We start from the raw sequence: 22,382 nt of genomic DNA, 5'->3' as shown, positions 1-22,382 counted from the left end.
GCCTCTTGGTCGCCTCTCTTGATGATAATGGTTTCCAGTTGGGAAAACTGGTATCAACAACAGACTGACAGTCTGCGGGAAACACCTGTTTTATTTCCTGAAAGCCTGTAAAGTAACACATGTTTACGAGACTTCCGAGATTACGCCTGTCTTCCCGGCTTAACCCGAAGCTCTCGTGATTTGTGAGAAGGAATGTGGAGGATTTTAGGTTAAAGGAGCCAGTGGATGACGCACCAACAAGCTCCATAATTACAGTTCAGCTCTCTTGTCCTTTGACTGCTGGGTTTATTTCAGCTTTGGCTTTCTTTAAGACGTCTGTCTAACTTAAAGATGAACTAAACCAAGTTGAGTGAGGTTGTTAACATTACATGTTGTTGTTCTCCATTTAGCTATACATGAAAAGTGTTTGTCTGAAACAGTGTGAAAAGCATCTGAGACTCCCACCACATCTGATGACGCAGATTTTTAACTCCCATGCAAATATCATGCTGAACTAAACAACTTTAAAGCTGAACAAACACAGAAACCTTGTTTCAACCTAATTTAACACAATTGAACTGTATTATTAAGAAAAAGACGGTGCACGGCTCATTATGACGAGATGACATAATACACTTTATGATTGAAACCCTCACATCGGAAATATTTTTCCAGCTGCACATCAGAGGTCGACAACCATGATTACGTAAACCCCATTTTAAACTATTTCAGTAAAAGAAAGAATACAATACTGTATATTGTTTTGCAAAGTAATTATTTTCAGATAACTTTTTAATATAACGGTGGTGAGGGAAGCTTGACGCAGCTGCTGTTTTGACATGCCCTCGTGTTATTACTCCCTGACTCACAGAGAGTCAGGGAGTAATAACTCTGATTTTGTTCGCTATTATGTGATTGACAATTACGTCAGCCAAATTACTTTCTAATCAGGAATAATCGCTGTGTTTTGGTGACTCGTGGAATCCGTGCGCTTGAGCCAAAGACAGAGACACATGTGCTTGTTATTGGAAAAGTAAAATATGGCAATTATTGACAGGAGAATTTGAGGCACTTGGACTGCCGGGATGAAAATGTCTTGGTTACAGTCTGTTCAGTTTGAGCCACTTTATCTTCCCTGTAAGAAGATAAACTCACAAATGATTATCAAGACGCAATGTTACTGCTTAATTATTCATTATGCATGTACTGTTTGTTGAAGAGGAGAATGCAATTGATTTATAAAGCAGCTTCATTCAGAGATATGATCAAAAATAGTTCATTTTAAGCAATGAACATCTTGGTGTTAGCGGTACTCAAGGACATTTTTTATGTTATGCTGCTTGAACTATAATGGAGGCGTGTTCTGTCGAGGTTAATAAAAGCCATCAATCACTTAATGCCCCTTCTTTTTATCTCTGTGAATGAGTTAGTATATCCTGTAACACGTGCCATCTGGATAACTGCTGCTTCCACTTTGATTACATCCATTTACAAACATCATAGTTTGCCTTCTTATCCACAATCAAAGATTCATCATCAGTTTCTTTATCGCGGAAACATATAACGAGTGAGAAAACACAGCCTTTGTGAAAGATGCCTTCCATCAGGTCCCACTTGATGTCCATTTTTCGCATCTAACTTTCAAATGTCAAACTATTCCTTTGAAGGTGTCGGTAACACAATAATAAAAACTAATAGGTTATTACTGTCATTACAATCAGAATTCAGCAGATCAGTGAATCTCACGACCCATCCAAGTCCTGTCAAATATATTTACACCGACACGTCTTTATAAGGAACTCCTAATACGGTAGACATTTGAACACGGATTGTGTTGTCAATGTGTCTTGTTGGTAACGCGGTTCATGTCAGGACGGCACAGATTTCTTGTCTTTTTTTCATTTTGCAGGCAACACATGGATAACATCACTCCTGCATTTGCTGCCTGAAATCTTCCATCTGCCTTGGCAACAACGGAGTGGGATTGGGAGGTGGGAGAGACTGGGAGAAGGAAAAAATAGTTTATAAAACAGCGTGTGTGTGTGTGTGTGCGTGTGTGTGTGTGTGTGTGTGTGTGTGTGTGTGTGTGTGTGTGTGTGTGTGTGTGTGTTGGTCATTTTGACAATTTCAATATTAACCCTCTGTGTGCCTTCAGGTCAATTTGACCCGATTCAATTTAATGTTGTTCTTTTTTGAGTCAACAAACAAACATAAAGTACCTTCAACAAGTCAACAAACAAAATAATAATTTTCTTAATTTTCTATTAAACTTGAAACAATATTAATTCAGGGTAAAATATGTTAGTAAATATAAAGGTAACAGGAGGGTTAAACATTGAATCGGGTCAAAATGACCCGAAGGCAACACAAGGGTTAAGGTTTGCAATATTTCTAAATAATTAGAATAAACTATGAAAGAAAACCCTCAAAAGCCTCTTTACTGTTAGTCTTAGTGAACACCTGCAAACCCTTGAACAAGTTCTTCATGTACTCTTTGACACTAAAGGCAACAAACATAAAGCCACCCCTGTATTCAACGTACTGTACCAGCAGCAACACACAGAGCCAATATTCCAAACACATAATGCAAATAGCAATGTTAGTGTGCTCACAGTGGCAAGTAAGAAATTTAAATACAGGTCTGCATAATAACTCCAATAACCTGGTTTCAAAGGATTTACAGTCATGGCAGCATCATGTTTCTATTTTCCAAACTATTTAAATTTAAAATGTTTTTAACTCATCAAACACTGAGTGCTGCAGCGTCATGATGCATCATATAGCTTCTGAAGAAATGTTCTTTGGAATATGATAAATGATGCAAAGTTAGATTTTGTCCGCAGAGCCACCTGGACGGCAGAGGTTTTAGATACTTTTGCCTCTCCAGAAACGTCTTTGTCAGCACAGGTCAAGAAACATAATATTATAAAAAAGTGCGTGCTCTCTGTTTATCAGAGGTAGAAATAATCATTTTCTTTTCATGCTTTTCAACTCTTGAGTAGCAGGAAACCCAAACAAAAAACGGTTGTTATAGCTGCAGCTGTGCTCGCAGCTGAGTGTAACTCAAACCTCAGGGCGAGCCTTGTGGGCTGTACTTTCTCACAATCACAGATTATATTTCCAGGCTTTTGGCTGCGATCCGATCACATTCATATATCACATCATATCTGTGTGTGTGTGTGTGTGTGTGTGTGTGTGTGTGTGTGTGTGTGTGTGTGTGTGTGTGTGTGTGTGTGTGTGGGAATGGGGGGGGTGTGGTTTACCTTCTCCAGATTAACCTTTCAGATGTATATCATTGGATGATAACTTGGCGTAAAAACTTAAAGGGGAACATACATTCACATAACCAATGCTGGCCTTTTAGAAGATGAGGTCATTTACCAGGCAGGGAGGTCGAGTTGCATTCTGGAAAATTTAAAATCCAGAATCTTTTGGAGATGGACCCATTCTAGCCACTAAAAGTCAGTCTATATCGCAGCCTCTGTTGCATCAGTTTTACTAAACTCTCTTTAATCCTTCAGAAACCATACGTGGCGTAGAACAACAGGAACTTTGAGTAAAAAAAACCCAGAACACCTCAGTTAATAGCACGTCACATTGTGTTAGAGGGCTGTGATAAAGTCAGCATTAGTGGCAATCTGTATCAGACTGTGAGATATACATTCTGAGGCCTGTCAGATGGTTCGATGAACATCCGGTGAATCGTGTAATTAGAAGAAGAAAAAACAGGCAAGCGAGCAGATGTGTCACAAACTTTTCATCCATCTGCGGCAAAACAATAGAGATACACTGCCGTTCAAAAGTTTGGGGTCACTTAGAAATGTCTTTATTTTTCAAAGAAAAGCACTGTTTTTTCAATAAAGATAACATTAATCAAAAATACACTCTATACATTGTTAATGTAGTAAATTACTATTCTAGGTGGAAACGTCTGGTTTCTAATGAAATATCTCCAGAGGTGTATAGAGGCCCATTTCCATCAACTATCACTCCAGTGTTCTAATGGTACATTGTGTTTGCTAATCGCCTTAGAAGACTAATATCTGATTAGAAAACCCTTGTGCAATTATGCTAGCACAGCTGAAAACAGTTATGCTGGTGATATAAGCTATATAACTGGCCTTCCTTTGAGCTTGAAGTTTGAAGAACAAAATTAATACTTCAAATATTAATCATTATTAAGAAGGTTATGGCTTGATCGTTATTTATTTATTTATTTTATTTATTTATTTGTATGCGTTATTAAAAGAAAAACAAAAAGAAAAATCAATCGTAATGCATTCAGGTGGCAGGATTGAATTATTATTATCCGGGGATTTGATGATTAGATGGGGGATCGATCCAAAGGTCGAGGCCAAAGGGAAGGTCAAAGGTCAAATCTAATCAGAACTCAAATGATTGAACCGCGCAAATCGAAATGATTTGGTGGATGATTGTTTATGTTGATTGGATTTGATGATTAGATTTGGGATCGGGTCGCCAAGGTCAAAGGTCAGGTCAAGACAAGGTCAAATCTTCTGAAATCATATGAATGGTTTGGGATTGTTTATTATCCGGACCATTTGATTATTATTTTGGATCAAATCAATCGTCAAGGTCAAGGTCAATATGGAAAAAGGTCAATCTTTTTTTTTACCATAGTACCACGAAAGTTGTGTCCAATTGGCATGCAACTAATGCCAAAATAATTTCAATCCCAACCCTTGTGATATGCGTCTATGCGCTCTACCGAGTGCCCATTCTAGTTTCTAACCTTGTCAATGTCTTGACTATATTTTCTATTCAATTTTCAATTTATTTGATAAATAAAAGTGAGTTTTCATGGAAGACACAAAATTGTCTGGATGACCCCAAACTTTTGAACGGTAGTGTACAGCTTTGGCCACCGCAGCTCTGACACTTAAATACGCTGAAAAACCTCAAGAGGTTGTTGGCCGGCGAAAGGAAGACGCAGATTTTGAGGTAAATGTGTTTTTAGCTACTTTCCACGAGCTCACCAGTGTGTTCTGTGTCATCTTTTGTTATATGTTATCCAAACTACCTGTCTCACTTCCCCCTCTCACTGCTGGCTCCACAACATTGTTAGCAAATAGAGCTGTGGCACTTGTGATTGTTACAATGGAAGTAGATGACATAGCATGGGGGCCGGGGTGGATTAACTCTCTAACTCACATTCGGATGGTCTGATTCTAGAGACCAGTCTCGCATACTGGACTTCAAACCAGATCCCATGACCAGTTCGTATTAGAACTAAGGGTTCAGCTCAGTTCGGCCCTCAACGCCAGAGCTCTGCTCAGTTGATGAAATGTCACTCTTCATCCCCGGCTCTGGTCAGGGTTGATCATTTTTCTGTTTTGATTGTATCGAGGGGTAAAAAGTATTGCTCCTTTGATTTATCCGTGTATATTTTGGAAGTTCTACGAGTCCTGACAGAAACTTGGAAGCCCATCAAGGCTGAGCAAATTCAGCTGCAAGCCAAGAGATGAAATGTGACATGCTTGGTAAAGATGGGGATCGGACCAAAATCCTTCTGGAAAAGAAATAGTGGAGAGATGGGTGGTGGAGGAGGGGGGGCGGGAGCTCTCCTAGGATAAAATGCTACTTTGCAGCTGTTTGTGACACACAGACGTATTGCCTTGTAGGTATGTAGATCATCGGGAGAAACTGGGTCATTATTTATGGAAAGAGACATTGCTTGTTTGCTGTAAACTCTCAAATAAAATCAAAGATAAAGGTATAATGAGTACTTGTATATTATTGCAATTTCTTGCCCGTGTAAAAGCACTAAAACACATTTTCTCAAAGGACTTAACGAGAAATGGGCCATGGTGGGGAAGAAAAGGAAAAAGATCCATCCTCGAGTCAACTCCATCCGGCCACCGCTACTTCGCCTGATGGCTGCAAACTTATTTAAAAAAACATGCGTAAACTTGACATTTTAAACAGCCATTACATCTCTGCCCGGGGCGGCAAGCCTCTCCCTCCACCTCTGTCACCTGAGAGGAATCATCCACTGTTCTGCCTCTCTGCCTGTATACACCTTTTTGCATACCTTTCCGCCCGTGTATGTCCATCTTCCTGTCTGTCCTCTGGCGACTCCGCAACCTAGACAGACACACATTAAAAGACCTTAAAACACACATTTTAACGTCCACAGAATCAATACTGGAATCATTTAGACAGTATATTCTGGTTTCAATGGTTGATTTTATAACCTGCTGGAATAAATTGCTGCAGGAAAACGTTAAAACATAGCTGCTAATTAGCATCTTTTGCCATTAACAATTACTTCCCAGCATCAGTACACCTGTCTGTCTGTATGTATTGTCCCTGCATGCCTGCATTACCATAACGCATAGGTAGCATCAATATAGACTGAAATTACATTCGGCACATTCAAGATTCAAGATTCAAGATGTTTTATTTGTCACATACACACACAGGGTATGCAGTGAAATGAAAGTGGCAATGCTCAGCAGGAATGTGCAAGGGCAACAAGTACACACTATTTACAAATAAAAAACAACACAATATTTACAGTAAGTGTGTGTGTGTGTGTGTGTGTGTGTGTGCCTAAGAGGGGCAGTTGTGTGGGTCTATGTGGGGGTCCTGGTGAGGTCGGAGTTCACAATCCTGATGGCCTGAGGAAAGAAACTCCGTCTCAGTCTCTCTGTTCTTGCAGCGTGACTACGGAGGCGCCTGCCTGACCGCAGCAGCTGAAACAGTCTGTTGTTGGGGTGGTGAGGATCCTTCATGATCCTGCCGGCTCTGGTTCTGCACCTCCTGGTGTACAAGTCCTGCAGGGTGGGAGTGTAGTTCCAATAGTGCGCTCAGCCGAACGCACTACTCTCTGCAGAGCCTTCCTGTCCTGAGCGGAGCAGTTGCCAAACCAGGCTGTGATGCTTCCTGTCAGGACGCCTCTACAGCTCCAGAGTAGAAGGACTGAAGGATCCTCTGGGAAACTTTAAATTTCCTCAGCTGCCTGAGGTGGTAGAGGCGCTGCCTTGCCTTTCTCACCAGAGTGTCTGTGTTTGTTGACCATGTCAGATCCTCGGTGATGTGGACTCCCAGGTATTTATACCCGCTCACCCTCTCCACAGTAGTCCCGTTAATCCCCAGTGGTGAGTACGTCCTCTGTTGTTGTACCTTCCTAAAGTCCACAATCAGCTCCTTAGTTTTGGTGACATTCATGATGAGGCTGTTGTCCCGGCACCAGAGTGACAGATCAGCAACTTCCTCCAGGTAGGCCTTCTCGTCGTTGTCGGAGATCAGGCCCACCACCACTGCCTTGCTGTCTACCTGTCTGTCTACCTGTCTGTCTACCTGTCTGTCTACCTGTCTGTCTGCCAGCTGACCCATCTGCATGCAAATCTTAAACTTGTCTTTCTCTCACTGTCTTTATGTCTGTGGACAGAGGCAACTAAAGGAAGCATGCAAATAAACAGAATGCAAAGTAGAGCTTTAGTAGTCGAACTAGTAGACAGAGGACGTTGACCGGGAGCCAATTAGCTAGAATATATGTAACGCAGATAAATCCAACCTTTGATTTATCCATTTTCCATGCTGTAACGCATGTGTTAGGCTTCATTTCCACCTTTTCAAAGTCACTCAAAGGACGGTTTCATCTGTCTGTTCGACCACATACTCAGAGGGTTGTAGCATTGTTCGTGTGGTTGGTCTTTGTTTGCTACAACCACTGACTGACACCCACTGCTCGAACTTTCCTCAGAAGTGAGGATTAGCTGAAATTACCCGACTTCAAAAGACAGTCAGTCACCCAGTGGACAGACGGTAATCACAGGTCTCTACTCACGGAGGTCCGGGCCTCGACCTCAGACTGAGTAAATCCATCTTTAAGGAGAACAGGGAAGAATTCATGTTGAGAGACTTTGAAGTCTTGGCTCTGTTTACTCTATTATATCATGTGTTGTTCAACTCTTACGAGAGTGTTGTCAGTCAATGTTAATAAGTCCATGAATATAAATGTATTCAGTGTGTTTTAAATGGATTGTGGGAAGTGAGGCGGAGGGACTGTTGGGCCTCCAGCTCGTTCAGCTCGTTTTCCATCATGGCGGCTAACTAGCCTGCTGCTTGCTAGGTTGTTAATTCCACGCGCTTTAATGCTCCATTACAGAAGATTAACTAAACAGAGTTGTCACTTTTTTGGCAATAGCGATGCGCTTTTCCACAGTGTGTGGATGAAGCATGAAGTTGTTAAATATGCTGCTAGTTTAAGTCATGACTGTAACACCATATGCCCTACCTCAAATGTGCGCTACTCAGAACATCCTGCTACATTGATGTGAGTGGGAATGTGCGCTCTACTCCAATTATTATTTTTCTACGGTACACATCATCGGTAGTGTCTCATTTCAAAGAAAGAAAGCACATTTCCCGTTTTTCCTCAAACCAACCAAAAATGTGATCCAATCAAGATTTACATTTTTACATTTTACATCGAGAGATTTCACAATGTTCAAAAGATGAACGTCGCACTTCAGAACACTGCGTGCCACCGAGATTCACAATAAATCTGAATACATCTGTTGGATTGTTTTGTGGCAAAAAAGAGGGAGCCAATAGCCCGTCAATAGGCCGATATGTTCCCAGCAATTATTCAAACATATCACGTTGAGCCGTTTGGAAGCAGTTGCAAGCGAAGATAGTTTACACACTGGTGGTTATAATCTCCCCGCAGAGTTTTTTGTGTGTTTCATTTACACACTGCAGCCTGTATTTATATATCTCGTAGATGAATTCCGTTGAGTTGAAGGAACAGGAGAGGCAGTCGGAGGGGCCGAAGTATTCAGACAGCCACGTTCACAAAACTGCCATCTGACTTGATCGAGGGAAGGAAAAGCCCTTTTATTCTGCAAAGCGTCAGAATGGGTATTGTTTATTCCCTCTTCTGAAATTCATATTCATAGTGATGCCTCAGGCTGGAGAAAGGATCTGATTTTATGTTTTTCTTTGATTTTATTTCACCACTAAACAATCGTGAATATTTGCTGTCTTCTGGGAGACAAAAACTTGCCATGTACGTCATGGATGTTTGGGATTTTTTGAAACGACCTGTTACGGATTATTTCGGCTATGCGTTTTGGTGAATTTGATGCCTTGTTGCGTGAAAAAAATGATCTCCAATTGTGCATATTTTGTGATAATTAAATAAAATGTAATGCTCACAGTAGGCTATCTAAAGGTATTTCGTAAGTGGCCATTTCTTCATCTGAAGAGTTTATTTTAAGTAAAACTGAAGTACTTAAAAGCAGTGATTCTCAATCTGGCGTACCACTACACTTATGTGAAAAGAATCTGGAGGAGCTCAGCTCATTTGAAAAACTAAGACATTTGAACAGAAAAAATAAGCCATGTAGTGTTGTATAGGAAATGAAAAATGAAATAAATTTCAATTAGAGGGATGCTGATCTGTAGAACAACAATCAGTGAACTCCCAGCATGTGTCATTTTCCACTGATGTAATTATTGTTCAGGTATTTTAAGTATTGGACACATTAAAACATTCACATTGACAGGTTTAAGATATCTTGGAAGAAAAAATAGCATATTATCACAATATCCACTTTTATATAACATCTAGTTTAATCTGTTTCCAATGAAAACATGTGGAACATACTGGCTTGGTGTGGATGTAGGGAGGCTTGTCTTCATGTGATGGAGCTGAGAAGGGACATCAGACATGAAAATAAAACTGCTTTCCAAATTTGGGTACCAACTATTTGTGAGGGAAATTGGCTCCAACCTCCCGGTAGCATCTGTTTAAAGTATTGATACAAGTATCTCATCCTGTTTGTATGAATAAACATAGAACTAAATGCAACTGTTCCAATATTTTCCCAGTGATGTTTTCGTGAGTTATCATAAAATAAGACTTCCTCTCAACCGGCAACGTCTTCAGCTGAATCAAAAAGGACAAATGATGTCATTTTTATCATCATTTCAAGACAGAAACGACCAAAATCATCTTGAGTCTATTTATTTAACTTCAATTTCTCTCTTTCCTTTGGTCTTCGGTGAAGACGAAGGGATCTAATGGATCGAGACAACAGCTGTCCGACTGATTATCAGTCACTCCAGCTGAAGACAGGAACAGACAGCTCACCGATGTCTTTTATCCCGGGATCAAAATGACTCTGACAGCATCGGTGTCCTGCAGGGGTCACGTACATATTAATCCGTCACCGTTTGCTCTAAAGTGATAGCTGCCGTCATGTCCCCCTGTCGTTTACTCGATAAATGGAGGACCGCATGAAGGATTGGCCAAGATTTCCTGCTCCTGTTTAAAGCCAGATGCTGAATCCAAGATGGATTCACAGTAGATTTGTTTACTTCTCAGACTGCACACGTGGTCTGCAAATTTGGCAGCAATTGTACAGATGTACATGCTTCTACTTATGTACATACAGACTCACACATATAAATATGTAGGCGTGGACAAGCTGTACACACACACACACACACACACACACAAAGGTCCATGGTGCAGACATTTCATGGCCGCTGGTTTGAGTGATGACAGCAGCTGATTGCATCAGTGTTGAGGGCAGGGAGGTTAACACAAACACACAACCACAGACACACACACACACACACACAGAAGGCACACATACAAATCCCTCATGTTGCAGGACGGCGATGAATCCGGTTTAATCCTGTGGTCAGAGCGTCCCAGGTGGGTTGGGTAAGACCTTCTTCTCAGGGCTATCTCTTACAGGCCAATGGTTCAGCCGGTTGGCATCCCCCAATACAATGAAGGCATTTATTCACATTCACAATATAATATAGAGCAAGTATTATCAAAGACGGGTCGGTCACAAGAGATTTTATTCGGGTCGCCAAATAAATTTGCAGAATGTGTTCCATAATCTGTTATTTTATGATGTGTATCCGCAGTACACCTTTGAGCCACACGAGGAAGCCTGAATGTCCGATTGTTCTAATTATTGAAGCCTACTTGTAACATTTAATCCAATATGAAAGGTTAATTTAGCTTTGGTTCGTTTTACACAGAAGATAAAATGAAAAGAGATAATCTGTTAACCCCACCTAAATGTCTTTATTTTGTATTATTTTACTTATGTATAAATTTAAGGGGAAATGACTTCCAAGTGGCTTAATCTTTACTCTTCTTTTAAGTTTGAGTGAATGTTCCCATTCGGGGGTTTGTATTCATGTTTTCACCTGTCGCTCTGACGAGAATGGGAATTTAAATGAACAGAAACATTACTATTATGAGACAGATTGACTGAGTGTTGACCCACATAACTGTCGCAACAACAAAAAACGACCGCAGAGAAATATCATCCAAATATTATATATATATACAAAGTATTGACGACGTTTTCACGGTCTGCGCATGTCACCAATCGTCTCAGTGTGACGTCAATCGATCTGCTTCTGTCATCAGGAGAGGAAACGAGCAACACCTTCCATCAAATCAGACGTCACTCCACCCTCGTTTCTTTTTTTTCGGGTGGACAGAGTGTGTATTATTTAGTTGTTTTTGTTTCACTCCCTCCCTTTCTCCCTCCCTCTCTCCCTCCCTTTCCATGTTCTCTCCGTTTCTCCCTTGCAGGCCACAAGTGTTTGATTCGCGGTCTGGCCGTGCATATGAATGAGAAAGGGACAGCGGACTGCTTTTTAAAAGAGCTGCAGCCTGAGAGGGAGCGAGAGGGAGGGAGAGAGAGAGAGTGGGAGGGAGGGAGAGAGAGAGAGGGGGGGGGTCATCCGAATGCCCAGGACGCACAGACGGAGTTGCTCAATCAGCGCTCCAAAGGGACTCCGCAAAAACAAAAAAACAGAGGAAGAGAAAGAAGAGGAAGCAGAACACCCTCAGCAGCTCCTCCAGCTCTCACATCCAAACCGTCACTGCAAGTGGATTTTATTTGCATCTCAAAAATCTTTGTGTTGCTTTTTTTTTCTCCCGCGTGTTCTGATTTTTGCTTTTGGAGCTTTTTTAAATTTTTTTTAGTTTTTTCTAGACTTGTGAAGGAAGACATGCATCGGTGCACAGCGGTGCTGCTCCTGTTAGTGGTGGCCTTGTACGTCCTGAACACAGAAGGTAAAACTTGAAATGTTGTTTTCATCCGTTCATTCTTAATTGGAGTTTGTAATCTGTAATGATGACGTGACTGAGAAACAAACAAACAGCTGCAGACGCATGTGACGCCTCGTTTTCTTCTATTCACGTGTGCATGAAGGGAATTAATAATTGTTGTTTCCCCCTTGTGAGTCTGTTTGTGAGTAGAGAGGATGCCAACTCCAATCTCCAGCACAGGTTGGGACAACAACAGCTGAGTGAAAAGGGCCTCAGTGGAGCGTTTGCTTGCACAAGTGTTCACAGAAGAAGTGTGTTGACACGCCACCTGCTTCAACTCTGTGCGCTGCTGTGTTCATAACTTTATTCTATCTCCATGAACATTGAGAAGAGCGTAATGTAACCCAACGTAGTCACGGTATCGATGTCAGTCTATATGGAATACTGTGGTGTGAAAACCAGACCTCATAATGATGAGCATTGTTCTGGCATTTACACGCCTTTTTTACACCCTGAACACACCACTGGGACATTTTGGATTCTGGCAAGACAAGTGAAGCTCATATCATACGGAACTCAAATTATTGAATGCCAATTTTCATGGGACAGAGGGGGGAGGGGGTGAAATGAAAGGCTGTTGTTATGAAATACAGATTGGATCAGAAACAACTCGCCTAACTTCAATATAATCTATATATATAATCTTTAAAAAATATGCAAATTACTATTGTGTAAATCAACTGGCATGATGTTGCTTCATAATCTTTGAGCAAACACAGGGGAAACAATCAACTTACACTTTGAAAGTCACCTACATTTCTCCAGTGTTTCGATATATAAATGTTGTATTATCATCGTCAACAATATTACAGGATATACATAGGAGTGATCACGTCTTTAGGAAGTAGACCCTCTCCCTTCCTATAGACTGTAGCCATTTACACCCATAGAAGAAGAAGAAGAAAATGTTACACAGCATACGTCACCTCCGTGTGTCGCTTGAGACCCATTTAATGACAGAAAGCAGGTGATGGATGAAGGAAACCTTGGAGCATCCAGGTCATCGCCTCCCATCACAAATATACAGCCCAGCAAAACTAATTTCCTCTGTCGTTACTGCACCGTAAAGTCACACTAGAGACCTGGACCTCCAGAAGCTGTGGGACTGAAACAAATACATATTTATAGATGTGTCACTGCGCGTTTTAGCCTCCGTTAATAAAGCTGTTAATGTGTCGGTCCCCAGTGGCGTTGGTTGTTGGTCTGATAGAAGAGCACAATCTTTTTTGAATCCATTCAGTGTGAATTCATAAATCCTCCTGAGCTGCGTTGGATGAAAAAAGGAAATTCATAAATTGCGTGCCAGTTCATGAAATGCAAGTCAGCAATATGAACTGGCACGCAACTTATGAATTGCAACTCCATGCACATTGGAAGAGATCTCACTATGTTTCATTCACCATGTGTCATATTTCCGTTATTTTTTGTTTATATGTGACTTCATCTTTAATCAAAAACTAATTAGGACTTTAATATTTCTCTGGTTCAGAGTTTGTCATATGAAGATAAGCTGAGGGCTGATTCATCCCCTCAGTGTCACTGTGACATCTAACTTTAACCACCTGGCACACAATCAGTTTCCATAGAGACCGCAGCCTTGCAAGTTCATCATGTTTACGTGCTGTCTGACACCCCCGTGTGTTTGATTCCTCGACAGCCTACAAGTGCAGGTGCACCAGAAAAGGACCAAAGATCCGTTACAAGGATGTGCAGAAGCTGGAGATCAAACCCAAACATCCGTTCTGCCATGAGAAGATGATATTGTGAGTGAGACTTTTATTCTCATTCACCGGTATGACTGTGTGTGTATGACTACTGGACTCTGAACTGTAAAGCGACTTCGAGTGTCTTGAGAAGCGCTATATAAAATAAATGATTATTATTATTCTTCTTCATTGTTTGTCTGGTCCAACTCTGGCCTTTCCTTTGCTCTTCTATCTCTCTTATCCTTGACCCCTTGACCTTTTGCCACCCGTCTCTCTTCATATCCCTGTTTCTCTGTCGCTGTGTTTTCCTCTCTACCTGTTCTGGCATGCTCTACACGTCATAAATAATAAAGCTGTATTTGTACCTGCTTGACACACGAGATAAACTCCACATGACTTCGCCATGACCAATACAATTATTTGGCAGTCGTGCGGGAAACATCTAAACATGTTGTCGTCTTTGCTTCGAGTACTTTGGAGGATTTACAGTGTGATGATGAACTGATGATTTAATGGCACCCCCGAAATTCAGGAGCCAGGAGTTGTTTATTCAATTGTGTCGAGAAAAGCAACACAACTTTACCAGAATTCTCCACATGGCAATCTAACACTTAGGTTTCCAGACAATTATCACACACTTTAGGATGCTGTCACTTATCGTCTCAGAAGTTCTTCTTGCCTTTATACTTGCATCCCAACCCGCTGTGTCACGTGCACTTTGAGTATAACGCTGCATTCCAGCATGATAATTAGACCTCTCCTTCCAGAGGGGAATAAATGAACTTTAACATTGTATATAACCGACAGTATGACGTGTATTATTTTAACTATGAAGTATCACACGTGGCCAGAAATGTGAGCCGTGATTTCTGTTTTCATTCTGCTTTAAAGTTTCATGTCAAAACGACACGCAGGGATGGAAATGTTATGTCAGCCTGTGCTATGCTCAAGGCGCAAACTGTGCTGCCACCTGCTGGTCAGTTTTAATATTACACATAGAACGCTGTGATAGGCTGTTCATGGGGATGTGACGTATGGCTCCAATCTGTTTCTTCTTGGGACACAAATGCAAGTCATTGCATTTCATAGTTAAGGAATGGTCCGAGGTACATGGTGGATTATAAGGTTTACAAAAGTCTCCAGGTAATGATTGATAGTCAATGTCATGTCTCTATATGTTGATGTTTTGACTGGACACTGGGGGAAATTAAACCCTTCAATTTATTAAAGTTAGATTAATCATATTGCATGCATCCCCAAAAAATTGTCTGTTACACTATTAGTTAATGGACGGAAAATTATTCTGCAACTATTTTGGTGACGCATTAATCATTTGAATTAGATATCAAGTAAACAAAATACTTTACAGTTTGCCTGTTTGAGCTAATATACTCTTGATATATACTTTCCCGCTTTAAAGCATTTTAGATAAACTATTTTTGGATGGTGGTTTGCAGGCTGTACAAAAGAAGCATTCAATATATCCCCAAGGAAACATTTGATCTGCTTTTTCATTATTTTGTGACATTTTATTGTGAGGTGAGCAATCAAAAAGATAATGAGAACAAATAAAATAAAATAAATGTTGGACAGAATAATACAACAAAAACACTATTAAAGTGTTGCTCTGTGTACAGTATGTGTGTGTGCCGAAAATGATATTGAAGGAAGAGGAAAATAAATATGCTTGTGTTTTCAAAGACGACGCAGCCAGACAGGAAGTTAAGATTGATAAAGCGGGTGCGGGAATGCCAAAATAAACCAAACAAAACTCACTGCAAGTGCTAGAATTGGTCAACTTTTGCTCCCAGGTCTGTGTGTGTGAGTGTGTGTTCACCCGCCGCACAGCCATTATTTAAAGCTGCTCTATTAGCATGAGATGGGGGGCCACCAGCAGCTGGTGCCCAGTGAACAATGAGCCTCAGCGAGCTCCAGAAAGCCCCAGAAACCAGGAGAGTAAGAGAGAAATGAGCAGAATCCCCCGTCTGGCCTTTGTTGTGGCCGTTTGGCTTACAGTGCTCGGTTTGACATTCTGGGCGACCACTCCTGAGCACACAAGCCCTGAGCCACAGAGTGACCCTGTTCTCTACTTTTTTATTTTCCGTCTCTCCCGTCTCTCTCCCCTTCTCATTTCAATTGAGTGTTTTTCTTCCTACTTGATCTCTTTCACATCCCCTTTTCGCCCTCTTTTCATCCCTATCACTTGTTATTTATCTTAACGGTGAACTTTGTCTCTCTTCATCAGCTTTTCTTTTGCTGCCTTTCTCTAAAAGCAACGATGCCACGCTATATGAACTCTTAAAAATGTGACGGAAGTAAAAGTACACCGGTGTTATCAGCTAAATGTATTACAAGTATGCAGAATAACTCATTTGAGAGAGTCGTAATGTATTATGGGATTAGTTTAGAAAAATCATAAGTGACTTGCAGGTGTCAAATGCGTTCAATTAGAGAGAAAAGTACCATATTTCCTCTTTATATGTCGTGAAATACACAAGTAAATACACTATGCTCCTTGCATTCCTCTTCTAACTCGCTCACAGCCTTTCCTTCCTCCCTCTGTGCTCATGAAACCTTTCACTCAGCACATTAGGGCCAGTGGCTGCACTTCAGCTGCCCAGGTGAATGACAATGAGGAGGAACTAAAGCTCGAAGTAACACATTAGTCAGGTAGTTTTTTTCGCGGCTGCACAGCGTAGGTGAACATTTAAAAAAAAAAAACGTAAATAAAACAGTATGCGTTTATCAGTATGGGTTTGAAGATATGATTCCATACTGAGAAAAACACTTTAATCTGGTCTCAGAGCTCAGTTCCTCCAGAACAAAGCGTGTCCAGCTGCCTCTCAGGGGCCAAACCAAGTGGCAACTGAAAGAGCAGGGAAATAGATGCAAAACTCTTCCACCGAAATCCTTACAACTACTGAATGCAGCGTTGTTGTCGTTTTCTCTCCCAGTCAATTTATTTCGCATTCATGGTTTGGCTGAGCCTTTGAGTGTGCCACTGGATGCAGAGGCCCCGTGGCATGCTGGGTGTTTTTCCCACATCTCCCTTGTTTGGCCTGAATGTGCCACATGCAGGCAGACTGTCTCCACTGTCGCCTTAAGCGGAGGGTCACAGAGAGACCCATAGATTCAATGAGCCTCGATGTCACATTTTTCCGTGGCAGCTCCATAATATTCCTCCATTGACAAGTAACGGGCCGCCCTGGGCGAGCAGATCCTTTGAGCCGCGCGATCGTTATTGAATGCAGGTTAAGATTTGGGGGGAAAAACATGTCAAATGTGTGACAAATTGAACAGTTTCTATTCAAACAACACCCCAATCGGTATTTTCACCCCATTCAGCTCCTTTGTAACTCGGGCAATAAAACATTCACTTTGACTTCTTGGCTCCTGTGGATCTCAAACTCCTCTCACACCATGGAAGACAACACTATGGCCGTCGAAATGTTAAATGTTTTTTTCTCTAAATCACTTTACATTAGCAAGCTCTTTGTGGTACCATGGTGTTATTAGCGAATATATGTAAATACCATTGTGTTGTTAGTTAATATATGTAAATACCATGGTGTTATTAGTGAATGTGGAAATGCCATGGTGTTATTAGTTAATATGTGGAAAAACCATGGTGTTATTACTGAATATATGGAAATAATATGGTGTTATTAGTGAATATATGGATATACCATGGTGTTATTAGTTAATATATGGAAAAACCATGATGTTATTCGTGAATATATGGAAATACCATTGTGTTATTAGTGAATATATGGAAATACCATGGTGTTATTAGTTAATATATGGAAAACCATGATGTTATTAGTGAATATATGGAAATACCATGGTGTTATTAGTGAATATATGGAAATACCATGTTGTTATTAGTGAATATATGGAAATACTATGGTGTCATTAGTGAATATGTGGAAATAACATGGTGTTATTAGTGAATATATGTAAATACCATTGTGTTATTAGTTAATATATGTAAATACCATGGTGTTATTAGTGAATGTGGAAATGCCATGGTGTTATTAGTTAGTATGTGGAAAAACCATGGTGTTATAAGTGAATATATGGAAATACCATGGTGTTATTAGTGAATATATGGAAATACCATGGTGTTATTAGTTAATATGTGGAAAAACCATGATGTTATTAGCGAATATATGTAAATACCATGGTGTTATTAGTGAATGTGGAAAAGCCATGGTGTTATTAGTTAGTATGTGGAAATACCATGGTGTTATTAGTTAATATGTGGAAAAACCATGATGTTATTAGTGAATATATGGAAATACCATTGTGTTATTAGAGCATATATGGAAATACCATGTTGTTATTAGTGAATATATGGAAATACTATGGTGTCATTGGTGAATATGTGGAAATAACATCTTGTTATTACTTAATATGTGGAAATACCATTGTGTTATTAGTTAATATGTGGAAATACTATGCTGTTAGTTAATATGTTGAAAAAAGTTGTGCTGTCTTGTTATTTAGACAACGTTAGTGTTTATTATCATGTTATTTCATGAGCAGAATAAGGTGCTGAATCCTACACTTTTCAATTTAACTGCCATGGGAGTGCATCAAATTACAAATTAATATGTATTCTTATATTTTGATACTAACATCAGATGGTTTTACTTTTCATTATCTCCTTCTAACGTGTTCCTTGTTTGCTTGTTTGCAGTGTGACGATGGAGAACGTGGCTCGGTTCAAAGGGCAGGAGTATTGTCTGCATCCCAAACTTCAGAGCACCAAGAATCTGGTCAAATGGTTCCGCATCTGGAAGGACAAGCACAGGTAATAATCATATAATCGTGTGTTTTACCAGCATTTTAATTACTGGTGTTCTCATCTTACACCCCATGGTTTAGTTACGTTGATTGTCTTCATAGCTCAGGGGTTAAGATGCATTGTCTTGAAGGCTAAGCACACAGAAAACATGCACAACTTCAGCAGCTAAAGAGTCAATGGGGGTCATTACACTGTATATATTATATATATTCTCATAAATATTGTTGTGGCTGTTGTAGTTGGCTTTAGTCTGCATACAGTTTGCAAAATGTAACCTAATCACGCTATGACGACAATAGTTATCATTAAAAGCAGCTATAGTCAATATCCAAAATGGATCAAATGTGTTATGTAACTGTTATCACCTTTTTGTTTTGTTTTTGTGAACATAGTGACGCATTTATCATCGAAATAATCCAATAACTCTCTCAGGAGGTCACTGGAGACCAGAAACAGAGTTAAATGTTGGATTTACATTCATCAGATGACAGGAAACACAGAAAAATATTGTTCACGGAAACTGTATCAACTTAAAATGTTCACAGCGTGCTTCTGCTGCATATTGAGTTTATATGAGGAGACACATTTAGTACGACACACCACTAAAAGGCTCATGATCCATGAGAGCGTCGGATTCTCTCCTACGAGACTCCCAGAACTCTTTCTGCTCTGCCAGCCACACACAGCCCTGCCTAGACCTTGCCCTGCGGTTACTCTGTGACGCTTTATTGATTAGTTTTGCTGAAATCTCTCCTCTCATTTGCTCTCCGCCACGGGGACGGGAGAGGTCAGGGTCAGCCACACACTGAGGGTTACAGGGGGATGAAACCGACGTCCTTCCACTTATATCCACGAGGCCACCAAATGAAAAATAAAAAACTCAAGGACAACACCTGGTGATGGAGGATGCTGATGAGTCCATCTTAACCCTCCTGTTACCTTTAGGGTTCAATTTGACCCCATTCAATGTTTAACGTCTGTGTTCTTTGGGGTCAATTTGACCCCAAGCTGTTTTTCACTGTGTCAAACATATAAGAAATATCAACCTTTTTAATATATTTAAAGGGCTATTTAGGTAGTCAACAAACAAACATATACTACCTCACACTTAAACTTGGGAAACAATATTAATTCTAATAATTTTCTGGAGGTTTTAATTGCTGGGGTCAAATTGACCCCAAGGGTAAAATATGTTAGTAAATGTGAAGGTAACAGGAGGGTTAACACATCAAAAAGGAATAAACCCTTATTTTCTTCCTTCCTCAGGGTTTACGAAGCTTAAAAACCTCCCCACGTGTGGATCAAGTGAGACAACAACAACAACAACAACAACAAAAAAGAAAGTAAAAAAGACGACAATACCACCAGGACTGTTTTTTTTCGCAAAGCACAGGACGTGATCTGCAATCAACCTGTACTTCTTCCCTCTTCTGCCTGTGATCTGTCGAGCATCTTTAGTCTGTGTATATATATATATATATATATATATAAATACACAGTGTGGGTGTTTCAGGTCTTTCACTACTCTGTTTTCACGATGACAGTTAAGATATTTGTACAATGCCCACATTTAGGAGCTGGTCACCCGCGTTCAACGGGTTGTAGTCAAAATGTAGCGATAAAGCTCCTCAATAAATATGATTATCTTGGTAAAGGGGCAGTCGGTGTGGTTACATTTAATACGGAGGTTGCTATTCAGTCAGATAGGGGAGCTCTACCACTGAGTCTGTCTACCATGTCCATGTCATGTGTGTCAAACAAAACCTACTCTGCAGCATCTATCTTGTAAAATATGATCTAATTAACCGGCAGAGTCTAGTTTCAATAGATAATAAAGAATACAAATAGTTATTTTGTGCCGTCCTATACAGTGGATTTTAAACCATTGGAGTTCATTAAAAAAAACGTGATCATTAAATACACTAAGAAAGCAATAAAGGACTATCTTTTATGTACTTTCACTGGTTGTAAAGTTATTTTTAGTTCCATCTTGAAATAAATGTGTAATAAAGCAATATCTCATACAAACTGCCGACGTGGCCGCTGTATTGAGCTACGTGTTATAGCATTCTGAAGCGATGAGGCTGGTGATATTCTGGTATTGTGTTAATGTAGACATATATCCCATGGAAATATTCAAAATCAACATGTCTGCGTGCCCATTTGTTCCTATTGAAGACATACATTTATTAAAACTAATCAGGAATAAATGCTTTCATTAAAAAAAACGCAACAAAAAATAGCTAGATAACTTTCTATAACAGTTTTTAGAAAACGTCACTCAAACGGGTGTAGGTGGTGTATTTATTGGGGACTATTTTCAGCTGTGTATGAATACACGTGGGGTGCTCCAACAACAGTGGCAACAGATGGTGCAGCGGTGAGGCTCTTTGATGTGTTTTTTTGGACAAGTTTGGAGAAATGAGCTCAATCAGGCCTTGGATACAAACAATACTTGTGAGTAGGATGGATTCATTGTTGTTTTTATTGTTTATTTCATCATGGGATTTAATGAGAATAACAAAAAGTACGGAATATTATCATACTTATCATTTAAAATGGGCTCTGAACTGTCATAATTTTAAGGTGATGATGCTCTTTCATGATCTTATCTCTCCTCCTGTAGATCTCTTGAACAATAACTGTCTTATTATTCTGTACGCTGTGGATACACTTGGCAATAATGACTGTTGGGTTTTTGTTTTGTTGCCACCAAACAATTCACACAACTATTTCTGCATATACACAAAAAACATTACATTTCCTTTACCTTTTTGAAGAATGTGCATTGCCCTTGTTTTATATCGTATATATCAATATATATTAAAAAGTAATTTTGTAAATGGACCAGTATATAGCCTATATGTTAGTGAGAATGAATTCACCTTAAGACTTTATAGCATTGTGTATATTGTATTACTGCATTATAGTTGTTTTTTTGCTATTTAAATCTTGTTTTGGTCACATATTTTGGAGGGTTTGGACCGGCCCACCAAACACAGTCAAACTTTCCATTGAGTGTAAAAACAATAAACACGGCAATAAAGTGTCTATAGAGCAGCTTGTGTTGGTGTTTGATTGACTAGACTTTGATAGAAAACTGAAACAAAGGAGAAACTAGAACGGGCACTCGGTAGAGCGCATACCTTCGCATATCACAAGATTGGGCATTGAATTATGAACATTTTGGCATTAGTTGCATGCCAATTGGACAAAAATGTATCGTGCTATGGTAAAAAAAAGATTTTGACCTTTCCATGACCTTGACCTTTGACCCGATTGATCCCAAAATCTAATCAAATGGTCCCCGGATAATAACCAATCATCCCACCAAATTCCATGTGATTCAAGAAGATTTGACCTGTTCATGACCTTTGACCTTGACCCGATCGATCCCAAAATCTAATCAACTGGTCCCCGGATAATAAACAATCATCCCACCAAATTGCATGCGATTCGGTTCAATACTTTTTGAGTTTTGCGAATAAAACGTATACAAATAAATAAATAAATAAATAAATACACGGCGATCAAAACATAACCTTCCGGCATTTTCAATGCGAAGGTAACAATGCTGTTGCAGATAAAGCGGAAGGATGAAGTGCTGTTGGACGAGCTGTCCACCAGGGGGCGGTACATACCAACGGATTTATATTAGACAGTAATAGTAATAGTAATGGATGTTAAGTCAATGTCAAAGTCGTCTATATTGCTAATTTTCCAATGTTGAACATACAGAAAATCGAAAGTATGTTTGTCTCTTTTTGTCCGA

General features: G+C 39.9%; 1 protein-coding gene across 2 annotated transcripts; it reads left to right on the top strand.

Annotated features, from left to right (window-relative positions):
- Positions 1 to 11,744: 11,744 nt before the first annotated feature.
- On the top strand, positions 11,745 to 21,670 carry cxcl14 (chemokine (C-X-C motif) ligand 14). Of its 2 annotated transcripts, XM_056440196.1 has the most exons (5): positions 11,745 to 11,870; positions 11,982 to 12,061; positions 13,755 to 13,860; positions 18,503 to 18,616; positions 19,877 to 21,670. In XM_056440196.1, exons 2-5 carry the CDS (start codon positions 11,998 to 12,000, stop codon positions 19,890 to 19,892), a joined length of 300 nt encoding a protein of 99 aa, XP_056296171.1. In that variant the 5' UTR covers positions 11,745 to 11,870; positions 11,982 to 11,997; the 3' UTR covers positions 19,893 to 21,670. The 2 variants fall into 2 exon arrangements, with proteins under 2 accessions (XP_056296171.1, XP_056296170.1); XM_056440195.1 differs by having other exon boundaries at positions 11,745 to 12,061.
- The last annotated feature ends 712 nt before the right edge of the window (positions 21,671 to 22,382 follow it).

This window comes from Pseudoliparis swirei, chromosome 19 (genome assembly GCF_029220125.1).
Source record: "Pseudoliparis swirei isolate HS2019 ecotype Mariana Trench chromosome 19, NWPU_hadal_v1, whole genome shotgun sequence".
Lineage (NCBI taxonomy): Eukaryota > Metazoa > Chordata > Actinopteri > Perciformes > Liparidae > Pseudoliparis > Pseudoliparis swirei.
This window is presented reverse-complemented; position numbering and strand designations above follow the sequence as displayed.